At 34.7% G+C, this 22,979-nt stretch overlaps 1 protein-coding gene and 1 non-coding gene across 2 annotated transcripts in view; both read right to left on the bottom strand.

Annotated features, from left to right (window-relative positions):
* The window catches only part of LOC107625408 (lupeol synthase-like), a 41,865-nt gene extending 38,059 nt beyond the window's left edge, over positions 1-3,806 (bottom strand). The window contains exons 1-2 of the mRNA XM_088503425.1: positions 3,612-3,806; positions 2,578-2,650 (exon numbers count right to left, since the gene is read on the bottom strand). Of these exons, the coding sequence (XP_088359551.1) occupies positions 2,578-2,650; positions 3,612-3,806 (268 nt within the window). The remainder of the gene's footprint in view (positions 1-2,577; positions 2,651-3,611) is intronic.
* A 15,071-nt stretch (positions 3,807-18,877) lies between these two features.
* LOC148574650 (small nucleolar RNA R71) lies at positions 18,878-18,981 on the bottom strand. The gene has a single exon (XR_015905817.1). It is a non-coding gene; the product is annotated as a small nucleolar RNA R71 (small nucleolar RNA).
* Between the last annotated feature and the right edge of the window lie 3,998 nt (positions 18,982-22,979).

Genomic DNA, 22,979 nt, shown 5'->3' with positions numbered 1-22,979 from the left:
AAATTTTAATAATTAAAAACTGATAATAATTTTATATGATTTATTTTAAATATTAAAATTTTAAATTTAATTTTATAAATAAAAAATTAAGTTGAACACTGTTAATTTTAAATTAAAAAAATATTTAAAACTTAATAACATAAAAAATAATTTAATAACTTAATAATGGAAGTGTTATATAATTAAATTTAAATTGAAATTAAAGTTATGATGGAAAAATAATGAAAGGTCATATCATTTAATTTAGGTATTTGATATTTTGAATTTAACTGTATTTTATAAAATGTAATTAGTATGTTTACTTTATAATTTAAATTAGAAATAATTATTTGAACTCAATGATATCTTCTATCTTGATAAATAAAATTTTATCTGTTCTAAAAATAATCCTTACAATATTATATTTAAATTCTAAATTGTTATTCTATAGTCACGGTTTTGTGGGGTGACCATAGATAAGCTATGGTCACGGTGAAAAACCGTGACCATAGATAAGCCTATGGTCACGGTTTTAAGGTGGGGTGACCATAGAGTCTATGGTCACGGTGAGGGTTATGGTCACGATTTTAAGGAGGGGTGACCATAAAGGCTATAGTCACGGTTTTAAGTGGGGTGACCATAGAGGCTATGGTCACGGTTTTAAGGTGGGGTAACCATAGAGCTATGGTCACGGCAAAAACCGTGACCATAGATAAGGCTATGGTCACGGTTTTGAGGAGGGGTGACCATAGAAGCTATGGTCACGGTTTTAAGGAATGATGACCATAGATATGGCTATGGTCACGGTTTTTATGCGTGACCATAGATTGCCCTATGGTCACGGTTAAAAACCGTGGCCTAAAGTGTCAGAATTTGAAAATTGTAACCATGACTATAGAAACCGTGCCATAGGTAAAAAAACCATGACCATAGACCTATGACAACGGCGGAATAGGCCACAGTAAAAAACCGTGACCATAAGTCCAAAACCGTGACCATAGATTTATGATCACTCTTTTTCACTAGCTATGGTCACAGTTTTTTACCGTGATCATAGACCTTTTTTCTTGTAGTGTAGTAAAATATTGAAATATGATAAGAAAATCAAATCCAACACAAAAAAGATTTTCTTTTTTTCTTATAATTTTTTATAATTATTTTTGCCAAAATTATTTCAAAAAAATAATACCAAAATATTTTTTTAATTATATTTATAATTATTATTATTTTTATTTTTAAGAAAATTATTATAATTATTTTTATGATTATTTTTATTAAAATGATTTTTTATAATTATTTTTATTTTTTAATTATTTCTAAAATTTTTAAGAAAATTATTATAATTATTTTTATGATTATTTTTATTAAAATAATTTTTTATAATTATTTTTATTTTTTAATTATTTCTAAAAATAAAATCAAAATTATTTTTTAATTATTTTTATTTTAAAAAAAATATTTTTTATTATTGTTTTTACCAAAATAATTTTTTTATAATTATTTTTTTGCAATTTCAAAAAACTAACGCCAAAATGATTCTCTCTCTTATAATTTTTTATAATTATTTTTATCAAAATAATTTTTTATAATTATTTTTATAAAATAATTTCAAAAAACAAACACCAAAACAATTTTCTCTTTGTCTTATAATTTTTTATAATTATTTTTATCAAAATAATTTCTCATGCTTCCCACTTGTTCAATCTTGACAAAAGTTGTGATTTCACAAATTTGTCTAAATATTTCCAATCTTATATTCAAAATAATAAATCATGGAGATAAATTTGTGAAATCACAATGGTCAAGATTGGACAAGTGAGAAGCATGAAAAATTATTTTGGTAAAAATAATTATAAAAAATTATATGAGAGAGAATCATTTTGGTGTTAATTTTTTGAAATTATTTTATAAAAATAAGTATAAAAAATTATTTTGATAAAAATATTCATAAGAAATTATAAGAGAGAGAAAATATCATTTTGGTGTTAGTTTCTCAAAATTACCAAAAAAAAATTATTTTGATAAAAATAATTATAAAAATTATTTTAAAAAATAATTAAAAAATAATTTTGATTTTATTTTTAGAAATTATTAAAATAATAATAATAAAAAATAATTATAAAAAATTATTTTAATAAAATAATCATAAAAATAATTATAAAAATTATTTTTAAAAATAAAAATAATAATAAAATAATAATTATTAATATAATTAAAAAAATTATTTTAAAATTATTTTGATAAAAATAATTATAAAAAATTATAAGAGAAAAGAGAATTATTTTAATATTAGATTTAATTTCTTACTATGTATTAATATTTTACTTATAAATTAAATTTATGTCACTTTTAGTCACTAAAATTAGAGTTACTAAATAACTCTCTATAATATATTTTAAATTAATATAATCTAATCCGTAAATAGAGTTAATTTGGACTCTATGATCCTAAACCAATATCCAAATTAATTGAGGTTAAGTTTAATGGGATCTGACTTGAATCCTTGTCAAATGTAGAATTAATATAATCGGATCGGATCTGATCCATTTTTATCGATACCCGTGAATATATACCTCTGCACCGCAAACACTACTATACCTGCTGTTACGTCCTCTTCATCTCCGACTTCCACCTTCGCCAGAATCGTTTGAAAATTGTTTTCTTTTTTTAACTGCGAGTTAATAATCTATCAGTACACTATTTGGTAATAACTAATAAGACATGCTAAAATATCGTTAATATTGTAGGAAACAGGTAAGCAACATAAGCGAAAAACAAGAAAACCAATTAATCATGAATCTATATAAGATTTTTGTCTATTTTGTGAAATAAAAAGAACGAACTTAAAACTATTGAATATATGTTTGCTAAAAAGTTGTTGGCTTAATCACGTCAATTCATAGCAATAAATACAAAAATATTATCTAATTAACTATTAAAATTAATTATTTGTATAAAATATATATTAAAATATAAAATATATATTAAAAATAATTAAATAATATATATATTTATATATAAAAAAATATTAAAAAATTATTAAAATTTATTATTTTTAACTATTAAATAGTTATTAATATTTAAAAATATAAGATAAATTATGTTATTAAATTATTAAACTAAAAAATTAAATTAATAAATAAAAATAATAACTTTAATATTTAAAAATATAAGATAAATTATATTATTAAATTATTAAATTAAAAAATTGAATTAATAAATAAAAATAATAACAAAAAATAATAAATTTTTATGACTTTGTAACATTTTTCTTTATATAAAATTACATAACGGACTAATTTTTATGTATACTTGGTCTGGTTGTAATAAATTAAAGGGGAGTGCTAGGAGAATAATGAAAATTTTGAACAACATGAACAACCATTAATCAAATGAAAATATACTATATCTTAATTTAATGCTACTAATTAAATTTACTCTTTTAACCCTATTAATTCACATTGATTACACATTGTTCAAAAATCTTGTTGATTACCTATATTTTTTCTAAATTAAATAATGTAATGAAACTATATATATATATATATATATATATATATATATATATATATATATATATATATATATTAAAAACGTAACATTTGAATTGATAACAAATATTATACTCATACCTGCATTCTCATTAAGAGATCAGAGCTCTGTCTGATGAAAAATCTGTTTTTTGTGAACTGTTGGCGGAGCCTTTCAACCTCAGCACGTTCTTGAGGTGTTCCAGCATTTGGATCAAACTCCCAGTGTTGTCTTCCAATGAAGTTGTTCTCTGAAACCAAATTCTCTCCTCCTTCTGCTATCTTCAACTTCCACATCTTATCTTAACTGTCACTAAAATCACGTGCGTGCCTTCGTTCTCTCCTTCAATTCCTCCTAACTACTGCGTTCACAATTCACACAGTACACATTCATATATATTACATTATGTAAATTGTAATTCGTAATAAAATAATAAAATATATATTAAAGCAAGTTAATTAGTTAGTTAACGCTGACTGAAATATGAGAGTATGATTAAAGTAATGTGTTCGAGACACTGTATGTGGTGAAAAGATCCAGAAACTTTTGAAAAAGAATTGAAAGAGCCTCAAGACTCAAGACTGAAGAGATAGACTCAAGTAGAAAGGGACAAGCGTTACCACACTTGCGTACCTGGAATAGAATGATATAAAACCAGACCGTGAAGGGATATATATATATATATATTAAATCCGTACATCTTACATTTTAATTTCACATGATAAATTAAAAATAATATTTTATAATTATAAATTTTATAATTTTAGTATAATACTGTCATCGTTGTTATATAATAAGTGTATTGAATACAGTTGTTTTATATTTATTCGAAATAAAATACAAATAGAACTGTACTATAAAAAAATCGTTGAGTATCATTGAATTTTTTATCGAAAGAACGAACAAAATTCGTCGGTAAAAATTAAGTTACCATCGAAAGAAATCAGATAATATAAACCTTGCTAGTAAATATTTACCGTTAGAATTTTTTAGTCTGACGGTAATCATCGTTGGATTTTGCGATGGATTACCTGCTCGAAATACTATTTTGTTACCGGTAAATTTTTTCAACAATAATTTTGGCAGTACAATATGTTGTTTCCTACATTATTACCATCGGATTATTCACTCGGTAAATCTGACGGTAATGTTAATTTTTTTAAAAAAAATTTGTGAAATAAATGGTAAATTTTAATTTTTTATTTAAATTTATTTTTCACACAATTTACTACTAGAAAACTAGTTATTACAGACGGATATTTCTGACGGATTTTATCCCATGGAAATACAGACAAAATTTCAGAGGGATTTTTTTGTCGGAAAACAAAAAAAATAAATTAGCATAAATTACAGACGGAAAAGAGAATCCGTCGATAATTCCGTCGGAAAAATTAATTTTTTTTTCGTGAAAAATGATTACAGATGGAAAATCCGTCTATAATTTAAAATTTTCCGTCTGAAGATTTTAACTTTGACCTAATCTATCCCCTCTCTCCCGAAATCCATTCACAAATAAACACAGCTGCCAACTCCTACCTACCTTTAGGTGCTTCTTCCTCTCTCCGTCGTACAGTTGCTTCTTCTCTCCGTTGCACGAGCTGCTTCTGCCGCTGCCGGTTCCGCCGCCAATGGCATCGCACGATCTCTCTCTGTCATCCCTTGCGTCACACGAGCTCTCTCCGCCGCCGCTCTCATCGCATCTGCTCCCTCTGGCGCCTCTTCCATCTAATCTCAACAACTCGCTCTCTCGGTTCTTCTCGTAATCATCTCGAATTTCAGGTATATATATCCTGATTTTGTGATTCTGTTCTTCGTGATAAATCTTAGGGCTCAATTTTTCTGCGCCAGTTTTAGCTAGGTTTATCATACTCTGCTTTTGTGCTTCGTGAATCTATGTGTTTACTCTGATTTTGATGAATTTTTTTCTACAATCGAAAGCTTTTTTTGACCTAAATGCAATATTTTGTGTGATTCATGTGATTCATGTGATACTAGTGTGTAACTTTATTATATAATTGTTGATTGATAGGGTTGTTGAATATCAAGTCTAATCTGCAGCACAGCATCTGATTAAGAAACTGTTGTCTATTGATTCTTGCAACTGCAATTTCTCTCTACGCCAATGCTCTTCTTGCTAAGCTCCATGAATTTGGTGAACAAGGCATATTAGATACAGAGATTTAGCTGGCTTTATCTATGGTATGTGAAAAATATTTTATATCTGTAGTGTAAGTACCACTGGATCAGCTTTAGAGCATATTAAGAGGACTCATGAGGCTGTAAATGAGAAAGAGTCCAAAAATATTTCTGCAGCAGTGTCACTAATCAGGTATCTAGTGAATTGATTATGAGAAACTGAGAATAACTATCAGTAAAGCCCATGCTTATTGAAAATGTGCTTCATCCAGTCGTAATCCGCTCTTAAACTAATACTTTTGTGATCAACTGATGCAATATCAATCACTTGTGTACAGTAATGCTTCTAATAGCAATGAGCAACATGGCATGGAGATCAATTCTGCTCGTGTTGCAGCAGAGGAAGATGTGGCAAAGAACAGCAAGGATCTCTTTGAGCAGTTTGATGGTAAGTGTATGGTTTCATTGCATAGCAAAATTGGTTGCAAAAAAGCAGCAAAATTGTTTTATTATTGGCATTCTGACGTGTGTGTCCATTAGCAATCTGGTTTCAGAACTCTACTCTTTACCATTTTAGCATGTTTCATACCTCCCACCATATTCAACCTGTTCCTGCCACATTGTTTCATTATGCATATAACTAGTATGTTTTATCACTAGTTAATATATATATTCCAAACTACCATTGTTTCATTATGCATATAACTAGTATTTTTTTATCACTAATTAATCTCTTTGATAGTTTTAATTACTAATTCATATGTAAACTAATCTTGACTCTAACAACAGCAAGTTGAGAAATCTAGAGAAGGGTCTTCCACAATACAAAGCAGCACCTTTGTTTAATAAGCTTGTGTTTGATAAGGTATGCTTTAAACTTAACCAATACTTTACTAGAAAGATAGAAAGCTCATGAAAGATTGAATTAAAAAGCTAATACATTATTGGTTTGAATAATTGGTAGACAAAATAAGCATTAGGTGGACGAGTTCGAATCTTGTTATCAGGAGCTGCTCCTTTGCCTAGACATGTTGAGGAGTTTATGAGGGTCACTAGTGGATCTACATTATCATAAGGATATGCTATTCACTAGTTTGATTTGATAATAGTTTTATTTTTTCTAAAAGAATCCAAGATTGTATAAAAATGAATGTGATTTTGATCTTACAACACTGGATTCATGTTATATTTGGAGTTTTCTAAAATCATAAACTCTTTATAGGAAAAGATACTAATGCTACTTATATGGGAAAGAAGGGTAGTTGGTTTTCTGCAATAACGAGGGTTTTCACACACCACTCCAAGGAGAAGCAAGTACCTAATGTAAGTGATTTTATTTATATTTATTTATTTATTTATGATGTGAAAAATCTTGATCCTGTTTGGCATGTTCTTGATTTTTCTTTTTGTTGTTATTAGGCTTGGTTTTCTTGTTACTGATAGAGACTTGTAGTAGTATTAAAATACTTAATCATTTCTAATATTTTTAAATTTTGGGATTCTAGTCTATAAGAATGTAGATGAATATAATTATGTTGTATAAAGTCATAAACTAAAAGGATCTGATAGATGCCAATTAAGTTGTTTCATAATCAGTAATAGAAAATTTAAAATGTAGAAAACAGAATACTAATGTTTTTATGCTCATTTTCTATATGGAAAAGAAGCAAAATTTGCAAACTAATGTTTATTTTGTTTGAAATCAATCATCATAGAACTCTGTCTTCACTCTTCAAAATTTGCAACAATCTCTTTTTACAACATGCAAGATTATTAACAAGTTCGCGAGTTGTGTCATATGATTGAAGTTTATCTTTGGCGACTTCGAAAGAGAGCAACAATTACTATCTGTAAGACCTCCAACGCCTCTCGAGCAACCAAAACCAGCCCCTGTTGTCCCTCCTAGAGCTGCTTCTCCAAGGGCTCCTTCTCCGAGGGCTCCATCTCCAAGAGCTGCGTCTCTGAAGGCTCCTTCTCTGCATGCTACCTCTCCCAAAGCTACTTCTTCCAGGGTTGTTCATCACCACAAGGAGGTTGGCTATAGACCGGAACCAACTTTAAGGAACCAACATGCCGCGGCATCTAAGATCCAGGCTGTTTATAGAGGCTATATGGTAAACTTCCAAATTTTCTGTTTATAGATAAGGTTCAAGCAAACTCAGATCAGGCTATGGTTTGGAATCAGCTCAAAGCAAGATCCTTCCAGTAAGTTTCGAATTTCTTTTAGTTTTGCTTCCTGCTTTCTTGTTGCAACTACATTTGAGTTGAGTTAAATTGAATGGTATGTTCTTGACAGGTTCAATGAAGAAATGATGGAGTCGCTTTTTGGATATAATGCTGCTCAAGAAAAATCTAAACCCGGAATGAAGAAAGAATCTCGTGAACAAACTCCTCAATATATTCAGATCATTGAACCAAAGAAAGCAAAGAATTTGTCAATTCTGTTGAAAGCATTGAATGTAACACTAGAAGAAGTTCGTGATGCACTCCTTGAAGGTGGTTTTTTCTTCCTCGTTCAATTATATATTGTACTTGCATGAATTCTTATAATTTTTTGTTGGTGATAGGAAATGAAATACCCCCAGAATTCCTAAACACTTTGTTGAATATGGCACCAAGTCAAGAGGAAGAACGAAAGCTCAGACTCTTCACAGGGGATCAGTGGATTAATAGTTTGAAGGAGTGGATTTGTTGAGCATTGAATTGAATCAGATTGGGTACATTTTGAAATGGACTCTGTTGAAAGAGTTTGTTGCATGCATTCTACCTGTTTGCTGTTTTGCCTATTTCTGGCTTTCTGTCGTCATTACTCAGGAGAAATTAGGAATAGATTTTATGTGTGTGAAAGTGGAATGAGCTTGTAGGGTCTCAAAATCCATGGAGATTAATGGTAAATTAATTTGGTATAAGAAAACATGCATGCGCTTTTCAGTCAAATAATGAGCCTTTCAACCTTTAAGTCCTTATGGTTATTTGTTAACATTCTCTTAAAATGCTGATTCTCTTATGCATTCTTGTTGTTCTTTCAAGCAAGGCATCTGAAGCGGTTGAGCATCATTACATGAATGCAAGTGATCTCAACTTGTTGGAGGCACATGAAGCTGAAGCGTCCTTAGCTGGAAGGGGTGCCTACACTCTTATGGTAGGACTCACCCTTATTCAAACTGCTGCCGCTAAAGTAGCAGGTACACTACTCTCTACTCTCAAAACTTGTAATAATTATATTCCTAAATTAAAATAGTATCTTTTTGTTTGTTTATAATTGTATTCACTATTCACCTACTGCACTATAAAGGTTTCTATTGATATTAGAGTATAAAGCACACGTCTCAGAAGAACAGCTGATCAAGAAAATCAAAGGTAATACTTTGACTTCAAATTGATTGTGACTATCTTGCTGCTTCTTGTCACTTTTGTCAATTAAGCATCAAGATTCTAGACGGCATGAAAAATCATCCCATGTTAAGACTGACAGGGATATGAAGTTTCTGTATTTCATTTATTTTTGTATTCATAATGTGTTATACCTGATATAAAAATTTAGGCAATATTCTTTGTGTGAGTTGTTATACTGGTTACATGATTTATTATTCTTTCACTGCTTGCTAAAGTTTCAAGTCTTTTTTCTTATGTAGATATCACCCTCCTCCTCCCTTCTTATGTGATGTGATGAGAGAATAAAGATTAATATACCTCCAGATACCATGTAGTAGTGCTTTGTGTTTGTTGAAGAGAAGGTTATATATATATAGATATTAGATTAGATAGGAACAATGAAAAGTACACGCTTTTACAATAAAAACAAGTAATTGGTACTTGAACAAAGTATGTCTGGAATTGCATATTAAATAATAGGATAATAATAATTTCTATTAAGAAATATATAGTAGTGGAACATTGAAACGTTTTGGCAGGCTAGCAAATTAAGGGATCCAGATTAGTAGATAGAGAAATAAACAAAGCAAGTTGCTTCTACAAATTTGTTTCATCACAAATTTAGTTTTTTATTAGGAACAGTTGTTGTTGCATTATATTGCTCCCACGGGGACACATAAATGATTGAGTTCTGATCAGTGCATATAGGTAGCTAATTTCATATATCCACCATGCTGTCAAACAAATCATATAAATCATTGAGAAACTGTGTTTATCTTTTTCTCCACATCTGTTGCAGTGCTCAAATATATTCTTGACAAAAGATCAAGATATACGGTAATTGATTCTTTTAACTTCACATGGAATTTGAAACAGTCAATCACTATGTGCAGGACTTATTTTTACCCCATCAAGCAATCAATTCAGAATTCATTTCCAGTCAAAACTTACTCAGAAATGGGGTACATTACACTCAACCTCATGATTATATACTAAAGATAAAAGCTCAATCATTCATTACTCTTTTTCTTTGTTATTTTTCTTGTAAATTTTTGCATAATAGCTTTACAAGAATTTGCTGAGAGGAAGGACAATGGGAAGATGACTGAAGGATCAAAAGAGAGGAAAAAGCAGGAAATTAGGACTCATAATGCTCAGTTGCATGCTGTAGTATACGTGGCAGGCGTAGCTGCTGCCGTTGCGGCCATTGCAGCTTTAATATAGTGTACATTGTAGAATCAGTAGAGTGTACATAGCTGCCATAAAGTTCTACACTTACCATATGAGTGGTTTCTAGCTTAGCTTTCATTGTTCAAGAGATTAAAGAAAATTCTAAGGATGCTACTCTACTAATGTTTCTGAGACATGGATGTAATTTTCACTCCATATGAATATATAACTGTATATTATTGAATAAGTAGAGTTATATGCAAAGAAATATTATATAGATAATCTATTTTTCATATACCTCAAAGGAAAAAAAATAGTATATAATTTATATGAGTTGAGTTGAGTTTTTTATATTTATTTTGTATGAAAATAGGTTTATTTTGCAATGGAAAAATTTGAAAAAAAAATTCTATTTTACCTTACTGACGGATTTACAAATGGATTTTCTGTCTGTATTCAGAGTTTGGGATGATTTTCTAAGGTTCAAATTACAGACTGAAAATCCGTCTGTGATTACAGACAAAAAATTCATCTGAAAATCCGTCTGTAATTACAGACGAGAAATCCGTCAGAAAGTTCATCGCCTTCGGGGAAATGGATGGAGAATTTACAGAGGAAAAATCCGTCGGTAACTGGTAAAAATCCATCGGTAATTTTCCGACGGATAAAAATCCGATATCCGTCGGTAAATAATTTCCGACGGGGCTTTTACAGAGGGACAAAATCCGTCGGTAATTTCTTCGATAACCAAAAATTCGTCTGTAATAAAGACTAAATCTGTCTGTAAATCTGTCTGTATTAATCAATTTTCTAGTTGTGATTAATGGTCAATTTATAAATAATAGATACCTCTTATTTAAAATAAATGATAAAATATTCAAATAAATAAAAAGTCAAATAAATCAAATAAATACAATGAAACAAAAAAAAAAAAAAAACAAAACACTAATCACTAAAGATCCAGATAGTTCTTATCGTCATCATCGTTCTCGTGGCACTGATGAAATGGCACAGAAGGCGGTGATATCTGTGTGCCACCAGCAGGACCACTGCCACCAGTAGTAGTGCTGCCACTAGCAGCGGTGTTGCCATCAGTAGGGATGATGCTAATGGCGCGCATCTGAGCTTGGTACACTTCCATCTGAGCCTCCATCTGCTGAAGCCCCTTTAGCTACTCCCTCCACTCCAGCCGGAGGTCATTGGTGTCCATCACAGTGTGAGGATCTCTTGATACCTTTCCCATAATTGTTCAGCTCCTAAACCTGCTGGTAAAGGTTGCAGGTGAGCTCTTGCACCTGCAGCCTTAAATCCACGCTTTCCTGGGGTTCGACTGGTGGTAGAGGCGGATGATAGCCTCAAAATAGAGGTGCAGAGGCTGCTGGCGAAGAATGACCCCAACCCGTATACACGATTATTGTACGGTGCTGAGGCAGTCTCATGCCAAACCGCATCAGGATCGACGACTGAAGCAGCAAATCCATCAGTAGCGTCCTCCCCACTTTGCTAAGATTGCTGAGTCGCGGCCTCTAGTTTCTGCGCCTAGGACTCTTGTGTAACACATGTTAATGTGATTAGTACGACAACTATACAGTTAATCACTAATTTTTTTATCAGAAGATCAGATGTATGTTTACTCACATAATGATTCTGAGATCATTGATCAGCAAATCTTGCTTTATTCTCTTTTAACGTGTGAGTGTACTTAAACGTCTCTGCCAATGTCACCTCGCGATCCAACGACTTCAACTACACATGTTGCATTGAAACAATATAATTATGATGCCTAGTAATGATATGTAAAAGAATAGAATTAGGTTAATAACAAAATCAAAGATGCTACATGCCAACCTGACCTTAGTCTTCATGAAGGTTGCTGGACTGCCGGTATACTTGGACAACCTAGCCGATGCCCTGTTAGCTCTGTTGGTGAGACACCGCTGCTTGAATCTCACATTGGTCTCCTAGTAAACTAACAGAGCCTTCTTTATTTTTGGTCAGAACCAGGTCGTCAGGTGGTCCGTTCCTCACGAACATCCTCCAACATCTGCTATAGCCGCCGGCCTATTCAATGGTCGTAGATCTTCCTAATGAGGACATCGTGAGTGGCGTCCCATATAAAGTGCAGTTGTACAAAGAAACTTCAAAATTAGTTAAGCAAAATAAAAGATATAAACTCGCTAAAAAAGTTTGAAACTAAAAACAAATTAATTTCCACCCATTTTTGAAACCATCGCTCTTTGGTCTCAGCAGGGATCTTCTTGTAGCTGGGCCAGGGAAGGTCGTACATCAGCTTGATGAGGTTGGTAATCTCCTGAGTACATTGATACGTGAGCATCTTTACCCTATTTTCCCCTTATTTTCTAGTCATTTTTAGTTAGAATTTGTGAAGTTTTATTGTATTTTAGTGCAAAAATCTTCTTTGGATGCTATTTTGAGTGTTTTTATTTATTTCAGGTGAGTTTCAGAGCAATTTGGAAGAGTTTTGTGTAAAAAAAAAGAAGAATTGGAGCTGCCTCTCTGGGCGTTAAATGCCCAGCTGGCGTTTAGCGCCATCAAGCCCACTAAAACAGAAACATCTTAGCTTTTAATTACTATCTTATCTATCTTTTATTTTTGTAATTTTTATTTACAAACAATATCTTTTAGTTTTAGAATTTATTATTTTATTTTAGTTTTAAATCAAATTAAGTTAAGTATAAAAGGGAAAAGATTCACCCTTTAGGGGGATTGGTGCACGAAATTGTGATTCACACTTTTCACAACTCCGCACAACTAACCAGCAAGTGCACTGGGTCGTCCAAGTAATACCTTATGTGACTAAGGATTGATCCCACGGAGATTGTCAGCTTGAAGCAGGCTATGGTCATCTTGTAAATCTCAGTCAGGCGGATTCAAATGGTTATGAGGTTTTGATAATTAAAAGATACATAAAACCTAAAATAAAATAAAGATACTTATGTAATTCATTGGTGGAAATTTCAGATAAGCATTTGGAGATGCTTTGTTGCTTCTGAACCTCTGCTTTTCTATTGTCTTCTTCCAATCATGCGTGCTCCCTTCCATGGCAAGCTATATGATCCTCTCGGATGAAAAATACCAGGTACGATCTCTGCACGGCTAATAAACTGTCGGATTTCTCGTCTCGGATGAAAAATACCAGGTACAGCTACCGCACAGCTAATCATCTGTCGGTTCTCACTAGCGTCAGAATAGGATCTCTTTCTCCTTTTGCACACTGTCACTGTGCCCAACATTCGCAAGTTTGAAGCTCGTCACAGTCATTCCTTCCCAGATCCTACTCGGAATACCACAGACAAGGTTTGACTTTCCGGATCTCAAGAATGCTGCCAATGGTTCTAGCATATACCACGAAGGTTCTAACCTCAGATTCGGATGCTCTGTTGTCAGGAAAGACGATGCGAATTGCCGATCAGAGACCCAAGAGAATATACTCCGGCTGTCATCCAATGACTACGTTGAACATCATATAGACCGCTTGTGGTTGTCAGGCACGCGGGTCTTGGCTAAGCGAGTAACGAAGATAGTGGGTGATTGTCATGGGTCACCCTTTCATTCTGACTTAACTGAATTAAGTACGAGAGTATATCTTGAAAAATAAGTAGGCCTGAATTGAAAGAAAAACGATAGTACTTGCATTAAATCATGAAGAACCACAGAGCTCTGCACCTTAATCTATGAGGTGTAGAAACTCCACCGTAGAAAATACATAAGAGAAAATAGTCTATGCATGGCCGTGTGGCCAGCCTCCAAGTCCAAGGATCATAATATCATTCTCCTCTAATACAATAGTAAAAAGTGCTATTTATACTAAACTAATTACTAGGGATTACAGAAAATGAATAACTAAGTACAAATAGTGTAAAAATCCACTTCCGGGGCCCACTTGGTGTGTGCTTGGGCTGAGCATTGAAGGTTTCACGTGCATAGGCCATTCTTGGAGTTAAACGCCAGCTTGGGTGCCAGTTTGGGCGTTTAACTCCAGTTTTGGTGCCAGTTCTGGCGTTTTACTCTAGAAAAAGGGTCTTTGGTGGGTGTTTGAACACCAGTTTGGGCCATCAAATCTTAGGAAAAGTATAGACTATTATAAGTTGCTGGAAAACCCAAGATGTCTACTTTCCAACGCAATTAAGAGCTTGCCAATTGGGCTTAGGTAGCTCCAGAAAATACACTTCGAGTGCAGGAGGTTCAGAATCCAACAGCATCTGTAGTCCTTTTTCAGCCTCTGAATCAGATTTTTGCTCAGGTCCCTCAATTTCAGCCAGAAAATACATGAAATCACAAAAAAACACACAAACTCATAGTAAAGTCTTCAAATATGATTTTGCATAAAAACTAATAAAAATATAATAAAAAGTAACTAAAACATACTAAAAACTATGTAAAAATAATGCCAAAAAAGGTATAAATTATCCGCTCATCACAATACCAAACTTAAATTGTTGCTTGTCCCCAAGAAACTAAAAACAAAATAGGATAAATAGAAGAGAAAATACAATAAATTCCAAAAATATTAATGAAGATTAGTTTCAATCAGATGAGCGGGGCTAGTAGCTTTTTGCTTCTGAACAGTTTTGGCATCTCACTTTATCTTTTGAAGTTCAGAATGATTGGCATCCATAGGAACTCAGAATTCAGATAGTGTTATTGATTCTCCTAGTTCAGTATGTTGATTTTTGAACACAGCTACTTTATGAGTCTTGGCCGTGACCCTAAGCATTTTGTTTTCCAGTATTACCACCAGATACATAAATGCCATAGACACATAACTGGGTGAACCTTTTCAGATTGTGACTCAGCTTTGCTAGAGTCCCCAGTTAGAGGTGCCCAGAGCTCTTAAGCACACTCTTTTTGCTTTGGACCACGACTTTAACCGCTCAGTCTCAAGCTTTTCACTTGACACCTTCACGCCACAAGCACATGGTTAGGGACAGCTTGATTTAACGCTTAGGCCAGGATTTTATTCCTTTGGGCCCTCCTATCCATTAATCCTCAAAGCCTTGGATCCTTTTTACCCTTGCCTTTTGGTTTAAAGGATTACTGGCTTTTTCTGCTTGCTTTTTTTTTTATTTTTTCTTTTTTTCTTTCGCAAGCTTTTTCTTTTCACCGCTTTTTCTTGCTTCAAGAATCAATTTTATGATTTTTCAGACAATCAATAACATTTCTCATTTTTCATTATTCTTTCAAGTGCTAACAATTTTAACATTCATAAACAACAATATAAAAAATATGCACTGTTCAAGCATTCATTCAGAAAACAAAAAGTATTGCCACCATATCAAAATAATTAAACTAATTTCAAGATAAATTTCGAAATCCATGTACTTCTTTTTCTTTTTCAGAAAACATTTCTTTTATTTAAGAAAGGTGAAGGATTCATAGGACATTCATAGCTTTAAGACATAGACACTAGACACTAATGATCATGTAATAAAGACAAAAATATAGACAAAGCATAAAGCATAGAAACTGATGCCAGGGCATCTTGGCCAGTTTCACTGACCTTTTCTTTACTGTTTTTAGGTTAGTTTCATGCATTTCTTTAGGAAATAAGCAAGTTTTGGGTAGATATTCACTTATGCCTTGATTCAAGCATACATTGTGCATTTTACATAATTTCATGAGGATTTTGCATAAGTTTAGTGACAAATATTATGTTGCATTACTCATGACTTGGACTAGAGCTTTGATGCACTTTATTGCTTGATTTCCGGACCAAAAGGAAGCAAGAAAAGGGGAGGTAACTTGCAAGGTTAATGAGAAAAGTGATTGCCAATAACACTCTCAAAAAAAGCCATCAATGCCCACGTTAGAGAGTCACGTTAACTAAGTTAACGTGAACTCTAACGTGGAGAAGAGAAGTTGAGCCAACGTTAGTGACACTTAACATTGTCACTAACGTTGGCAATTACTCATAAGTGGCCACGTTAGAAGCCACGTTAACCTAGTTAACGTGGCCTCTAACGTTAAGGGGGGAAGAGAAGCCAACGTTAATGACACTCAACATTGTCACTAACGTTGGCCTATGGTGCAAAGTACCACGTTAACTCCCACGTTAACTTGGTTAACGTGGGAACTAACGTAAGGGATGAAGAGTTGTCGACAACGTTAGTGACACTCAACAGTGTCACTAACGTTGAAGCAACCACACAACCCCTAAGAGTCACGTTAACTTCCATATTAACTTGGTTAACGTGGAAGCTAACGATGAGGAATGAAGGATGAGCCAACGTTAGTGACACTCAACATTGTCACTAACGTTGGGATGGCTAAAGATGGCCACGTTAGAAGCCACGTTAACCTAGTTAACGTGGACTCTAACGTGAGACCTGGGGGCACATTGGAACGTTAGTGACAATGTTGAATGTCACTAACGTTCTCGAAGGATGGCAAGGGCCACGTTAGAAGCCACGTTAACCTAGTTAACGTGGGCTTTAACGTGAAGCAAGAAGGGGCACGCTGGAACGTTAGTGACAATGTTGAGTGTCACTAACGTTATCGAAGGTTAACAAGGCAACGTTAAAAGCCACGTTAACCTAGTTAACGTGGGTTTTAACGTGAGGCAAAGGGGTGCATTGGAACGTTAGTGACAATGTTAAGTGTCACCAACGTTCTCGAACTTATATTCTCACTAAATATTAACACCCCTAACGTCCTGAACTAAAGTCTCCGCCCACTTCGCACTTTCTCTCTGCAAGTAAAGCCAAGCCTAAATAAAGAAAGGAACTGCTTCAAACTCAAGATCCAAAGGCCCAAGACTTGAAGAATCACACTAGAAGCTGAGAAGAGTAGTATATATAGGAGTAGCTTTGAATTGAGAAGAAGTTCTGGAGGCTAGGAAAAAGAGAACTACTCTCTGTATTTTACTTTCTTTGCAATTTCTAGTTTTGTGATGTATTCTCCATCTTTGTTTTCATTTTCAAGAGCTATGAACAACTAAACCCCTTTCATTGGGTTAGGGAGCTCTGTTGTAATTTGATGGATCAATACTAATTTTCATTATTCTTCTTCTATCTTTCCTCTTGATTTTACTTGAAAGCTTTCGATCTTCATCCAATTGAGTAGTTATCTTGGAAGAGAAGCTATTCAAACTTGGATCTCTTTTGAACCTTGAAAGAGGAATGAAGAGATCAAGCTAGAAATGCTTTCTCATGCTGGACCAAATTGGGTTTGGATGGGTATGTGACTATAACCCTCTCAATACTTGATTTGGGAAATGCATGTGGTATAATCATTGACCATACTTCATCTCTTCTCATGAGCAATTGACCAAGGAATTGGCTATTGATCAAGATTTGAGAGATTGAATTGCAAGAAATTGTAATTCAATCACTTAAGATTGCCAAGGAGATCAATGAGTGCATTGATTGAGGAAGAGATGAAAATGTACTTGATCCGGAGAATTGCAACATCTCCTAAGCCCAATGAACTCCCCATCTCTAATCTTACCCATTCTCTTTAATTTCTGCCATTTACTTTTATGAGCAAATCACCCATTCCCATTTACAATTCTGCAATTTATTTTTAGTCATTTACTTCCAGTCCTTTAATTCTAGCATTTACTTTTCTGTTATTTACATTCCCGCCATTTTATTTTCTGCAACTCTCAACCCAAATTCTGGATTCGCTCAACTAGAACATTCTTCTAATTAAAGTTGCTTGCTCAATCAATCCCTGTGGGATTCGACCTCACTCTATTGTGAGTTTTTACTTGACGAAAAATTCGGTACACTTGCCGAAGGGAGATTTGTTGAGAGACAAGTTTTCCGAGCATCAAGTTTATGGCGCCGTTGCCGGGGATTGATTGTGCATCAACAATGATTAAATTGGAAGATCACTAGATTGAGCATTTTTATTTTGTGAATTTCATTTTTCTGTTTGAGTGATTTACTTTTTGTTTTAGTTAAACTTCTTCCCTTCTCCCTCTACTCTTTTGTTTTTCTTTGTTATTTTCAATTCTGTTTGCTAACCCACTAACAGTTTGATATATTGCATCACCCACAACTAACAGCAATTCTGACACAAATAATGTCTGCACCTATTTTCTTTGCTTGTACTTGTTGGTTGTATGACACGGAGAAGAAGCGGGGCTTCAACTTCCTTTGATTCTGAACCTGAGAGAACCTTCCTTAGACTAAGGAGGGAGGCAAAAGAAAAATGTGTAGTTGGTGCTGAAGAAGAGGAGGAACATTTTGAGGAATACTTTGAACCTAACATGGAAGAAAACATGGAAAATCATCATGAAGAAGAGACTCACAACCATGGCAGAGGAGGTGGAGCAAATCATGCTGGTGAGGATAGAAGAGTTTTGGGCTCTTACATCAATCCAAACCCAGGCAATTGTGGAAGTAGCATCCAAAAGCCAACAATCCATGCCAACAACTTTGAACTTAAACCACAGCTCATCACCCTTGTTCAGAACAACTGTTCGTTTGGAGGAGGTGTTCAAGAAGACCCCAATCAACATTTGACCACCTTCCTGAGAATATGTGACACAGTGAAATTTAATGGTGTTCATCCTGACGCCTATAGACTGCTCTTATTTCCCTTCTCACTCAGGGACAAGGCAGCCAAGTGGCTGGAATCCTTCCCAAGGGAGAGCTTGACAACTTGGGAGGATGTGGTGAACAAATTCTTAGCAAGATTCTACCCTCCTCAATGAATCAATAGGCTGAGAGCTGAGGTTCAAACTTTCAGGCAACAAGATGGTGAGACTCTGTATGAAGCATGGGAGAGGTTCAAGGACTTAACAAGGAGGTGTCCACCTGACATGTTCAACGAATGGGTCCAGCTGCACATTTTCTATGAAGGGCTCTCTTATGAGTCAAAGAAGGCCGTAGACCATTCATCTGGAGGATCCTTGAACAAGAAGAAGACCATTGAGGAAGCCATAGATGTTATTGAAATAGTAGCAGAAAACGACTACTTCTATGCTTTCGAAAGAGGGAACACAAGAGGAGTGATGGAGCTAAACAATGTAGATGCTCTGTTGGCCCAAAACAAGCTCATTACCCAGCAGCTGGCTGACCTCACCAAGAAGATGGAGAGGAACCAAGTAGCAGCAATCTCATCTTCATCAACAATCCAAGAAGGAGTGAATGAAGAAGCAGAGGGGAGTCAGGAGCAAGCCAACTACATTGAGAATTCACCAAGGAAAAACTATGATCCATACTCCAAGACTTACAACCCTGGATGGAGAAACCACCCAAACTTTGGGTGGGGAAGTGAGCAAGATCAAAACCAAGACCAGAGACGTTAAAACTCCAACAACAATGCAGCTCACCAGCAATTCACCCAGAGGACATCTCAACACCCCCACAACAACACGTCTCCACACACTTATCAAAACCAAAACAGCACATCTGCTCCGAATCACTCATCAATTGATGACAAGATCTCTAAGATCGAAACCTTCATTGAAGGAATATGCAGAGACATTCAAGACAGTAAAGCATTCAGAGAGGAAGTGCAGTCAAACATGCAGAATCAAAATGCTGCCATCACAAAACTGGAGACACAAATCAGCTATCTGTTTAAGCAGCTTCCTAACCACAATTTTTGCTATGATGCCCATTCAAGCAAAAGGGAGGAGTGTCAAGCTATCACACTTAGGAGTGGGAAGGAACTGAAGGAACATCCCCAAAAACCACAAGAAGAAGGCTCAAATAAAAAGGAAGAAGAGCAAGATGGAATGCAACCCCCCACGTGATGAGTATTTTGGTGAAAAATAAATTTCTCCCAAAATACAAATCTAACCGGCAAGTGCACCGGGTCGCATCAAGTAATAAAACTCACGGGAGTGAGGTCGATCCCACAGGGATTGATGGATCAAGCAACTTTAGTGGGTGATTAGTTTAGTCAAGCTAACATTGATGTGAATTGTGTGAAATTGTAGCCAACAGAAAGTAAATGACAATGAATTTAAAGTTGCAGAATGTAAATTGGCAAGTAACTTAAAGAACAAGAAATGTAAATTGCAAGAATCTTAAATGACAAGAAATATAAATTGCATTAAATGTAAAGGGGATTGGGGCTGGATTTAAACAAGGAAAAGTTAAATTTCAACAAGCAGAGAAGTAAAAGATGGATTTGATTGATTCGGAACCAAAACAGATATGTAAATAAACATGAAAAGCAATAACAGAGAATGTAAAATTGGAATTAAGATCTCAGGACCCAAGAGATTAGATAATCAAGTCTAGATCTCAATGCCTTCCTAGATCCAACAAGAACAATTGCAAAGAAAATGTAAATTGCAGAGAAAGTAGATGAAGAGCAATTAACAGAAAATTTGATTCAATGAAGCAGCAAAGAAAGCAGAGAGAACTCTCAGAGGGAGAATGAAACAGAACACCTTCAATTCTCCACCCAAGACTCAAAAACAAAGAAAATTAAAGAGAGCTCTCAAATCCTCGTGCTCCCTAGTGGAGCTCGCCTCCTCACAAATATGAAAATGATGCCTTATATAGGCTTTACAAAATGGAAATGAAAATGAAATTAAAAACAAATTACAATTAAATGAAATTCCTATTTTATCTATTTCTTGTGCCTTTGAGTGATGATCATATGGGCCCTTGCTCTTGATGGAATTGGGTTGATAAAGGCCTTGGTTGATTGCTCTTGGAGTTTGAAGAGGAACCGAATTGAACCGGGTTGAGTTTGCAAAAGTTGGACCAAAAGTTGGAGCTAAAGTTAGGGGTCTAACTTTGGCTCCAACTTTTCATAGTAGCCCACAAAACTTGCTGGTATGAACGTTGGTGCCAACGTTAGGGGTCTAACTTTGACCCTAACGTTGGCCTCCCTTATGCACATTTATGGCGCCAACTTTGTCCTCTTGTCATGTTGCCAATTTTATGCCCAATATAGACTATCATATATGGTTGGAAAGCTCTGAATGTCAGCTTTCTAACCCACTTGGAATCACTTCAATTGGACATCTAAAACTCAAGTTATGATCATTTGAAGAGGGCATGGTCGCTGGCTTTGGTGTGCAGCGTTTGAGGTAACGTTTGCCTCAAACGTTGGCGAAAACGCCAGTTCTGGAAGCTCAAACGTATTGTCCACCCCATACTATTATACATTGTTGGAAAGCCCTGGATGTCTACTTTCCAATGCCGTTGGGAGCACATCAATTGGAGCTCTACAGCTCGAGTTATACTCCATCGAAGGTGCAGAGGTCAAGTGGCCTCACTGCATGTTGCCACCATGTTCATTTATGCACATTGCGGGGCAGTTGTCTCCCTCAATTTTAGTGTCCACCATGCAGTGCCATATATGCTTGGAAAGCTCTTGATTCCTACTTTCCAATGCTTCTTGAATCACCTTATTTGGAGCTCTGTAGCTCAAGTTATTCTTGTTGGAAGTATACCCTTTCAAGCTGTTGTGGTGTGTGGCGCCAACGTTAGCCTCAAAGTTAGGGGGCTAACGTTGGCGCAAACTTTTGCTCCTTCCCCATTGTAATTCATGTGCCAACGTTAGCCTCCAAGTTAGGGGGCTAACGTTGGCGCAAACGTTGGTGCCCAGGGGAGAAATTCTCAAGTTCCAACGTTAGCCTCCAAGTTAGGGGGCTAACGTTGGGGCTAACTTTTGCTCCTCTTCCTTGAATATTCATGTGCCAACGTTAGCCTCCAAGTTAGGGGTCTAACGTTGGCGCAAACGTTGGTGCCCAGGGGAGAAATTCATGTGCCAACGTTAGTCTCAAAGTTAGGGGTCTAACTTTGAGGCTAACTTTTCACCCAAAAGATTTTGCTTCCTGGTTCAACTTATTCCATTGTCCTCTCTTTACTCCTAGCCATTCCTTCTTGCTTCACCCTTTCTCCAAGCCTTCTTCACCTATCATTAATCAACCAAACACATCAAAGCTATGCTCAAAATCATGAGATATTCATTCTTTCATAATATGTGACAATTTTAGCATAAAACCTCATGAAATAGCATGAATTCATACATGGTTGATTAAATCAAAGGAAGCATGAAAATCTACCCACTTGGCTTGCTTATGGCTCAAGAAAGTGCATAAAACCTATTGAAAACAAAGGAAAAAGGCATAGAAAAACATGACATGATGACATGTCATCACAACACCAAACTTAAACCTTGCTTGTCCCGAAGCAAGAAAAGAATCATGCAATAAAGATTGACAATCCAAGGCAAGAAGGATAGCAACTCAATGTTCATGGTAAGCTAGTTTTCTAAGCATGCTACAATCACAAAAGAAATGTAAATGATTGATGCTTCCATCTAGCTCAATTTATGAAATCTTTCTCTTATATTTCTTCCTTGAAACAAACTTTTGATTTTCTTATTTAGCTTCTCCTTTTTGGGTGCTTTGCCCCATGAGTTGATAACAAAGCTACGACTTCTAAATGCTTTGTTTTCAAGTATTATCACTTGATACATAAGCACCACAAGCATTTGATTAGAGGACTTCATTAAGCTCATTTTTCTTTTCTTTTCTTAACTCTCTAATCATTGATGCTCAGAGCCTTGAGCTTTGAGGGAGTGCTTTTGCACTTTGAGCCTAGCCTTGACTTCTAAGTGTTTTGTTTTCAAGCATTTGGCTTGATACATAAACACCACAAGTACTTAGCAAATAAATTGCCATTGGTACTCAGAGCCTTCAACTTTCTCACTCTTTCCCTTTTTCTTTTCTTGCTTTATTTTTGCATTTGCTTCTTCAAGGTTTTCATGATTTTCAAAAGATTTCACAAAATGTCCTAGATGAAAACTTCAATTAAATAAAATCTAATACAATTAAGCAACAATCAAAC

Source organism: Arachis ipaensis, chromosome B2 (genome assembly GCF_059453495.1).
Source record: "Arachis ipaensis isolate K30076 ecotype BB chromosome B2, ASM5945349v1, whole genome shotgun sequence".
Taxonomy (NCBI): Eukaryota; Viridiplantae; Streptophyta; class Magnoliopsida; order Fabales; family Fabaceae; genus Arachis; species Arachis ipaensis.
Note: the sequence above shows the minus strand (reverse complement) of the source record. Positions and strands in the feature narration are given on the sequence as shown.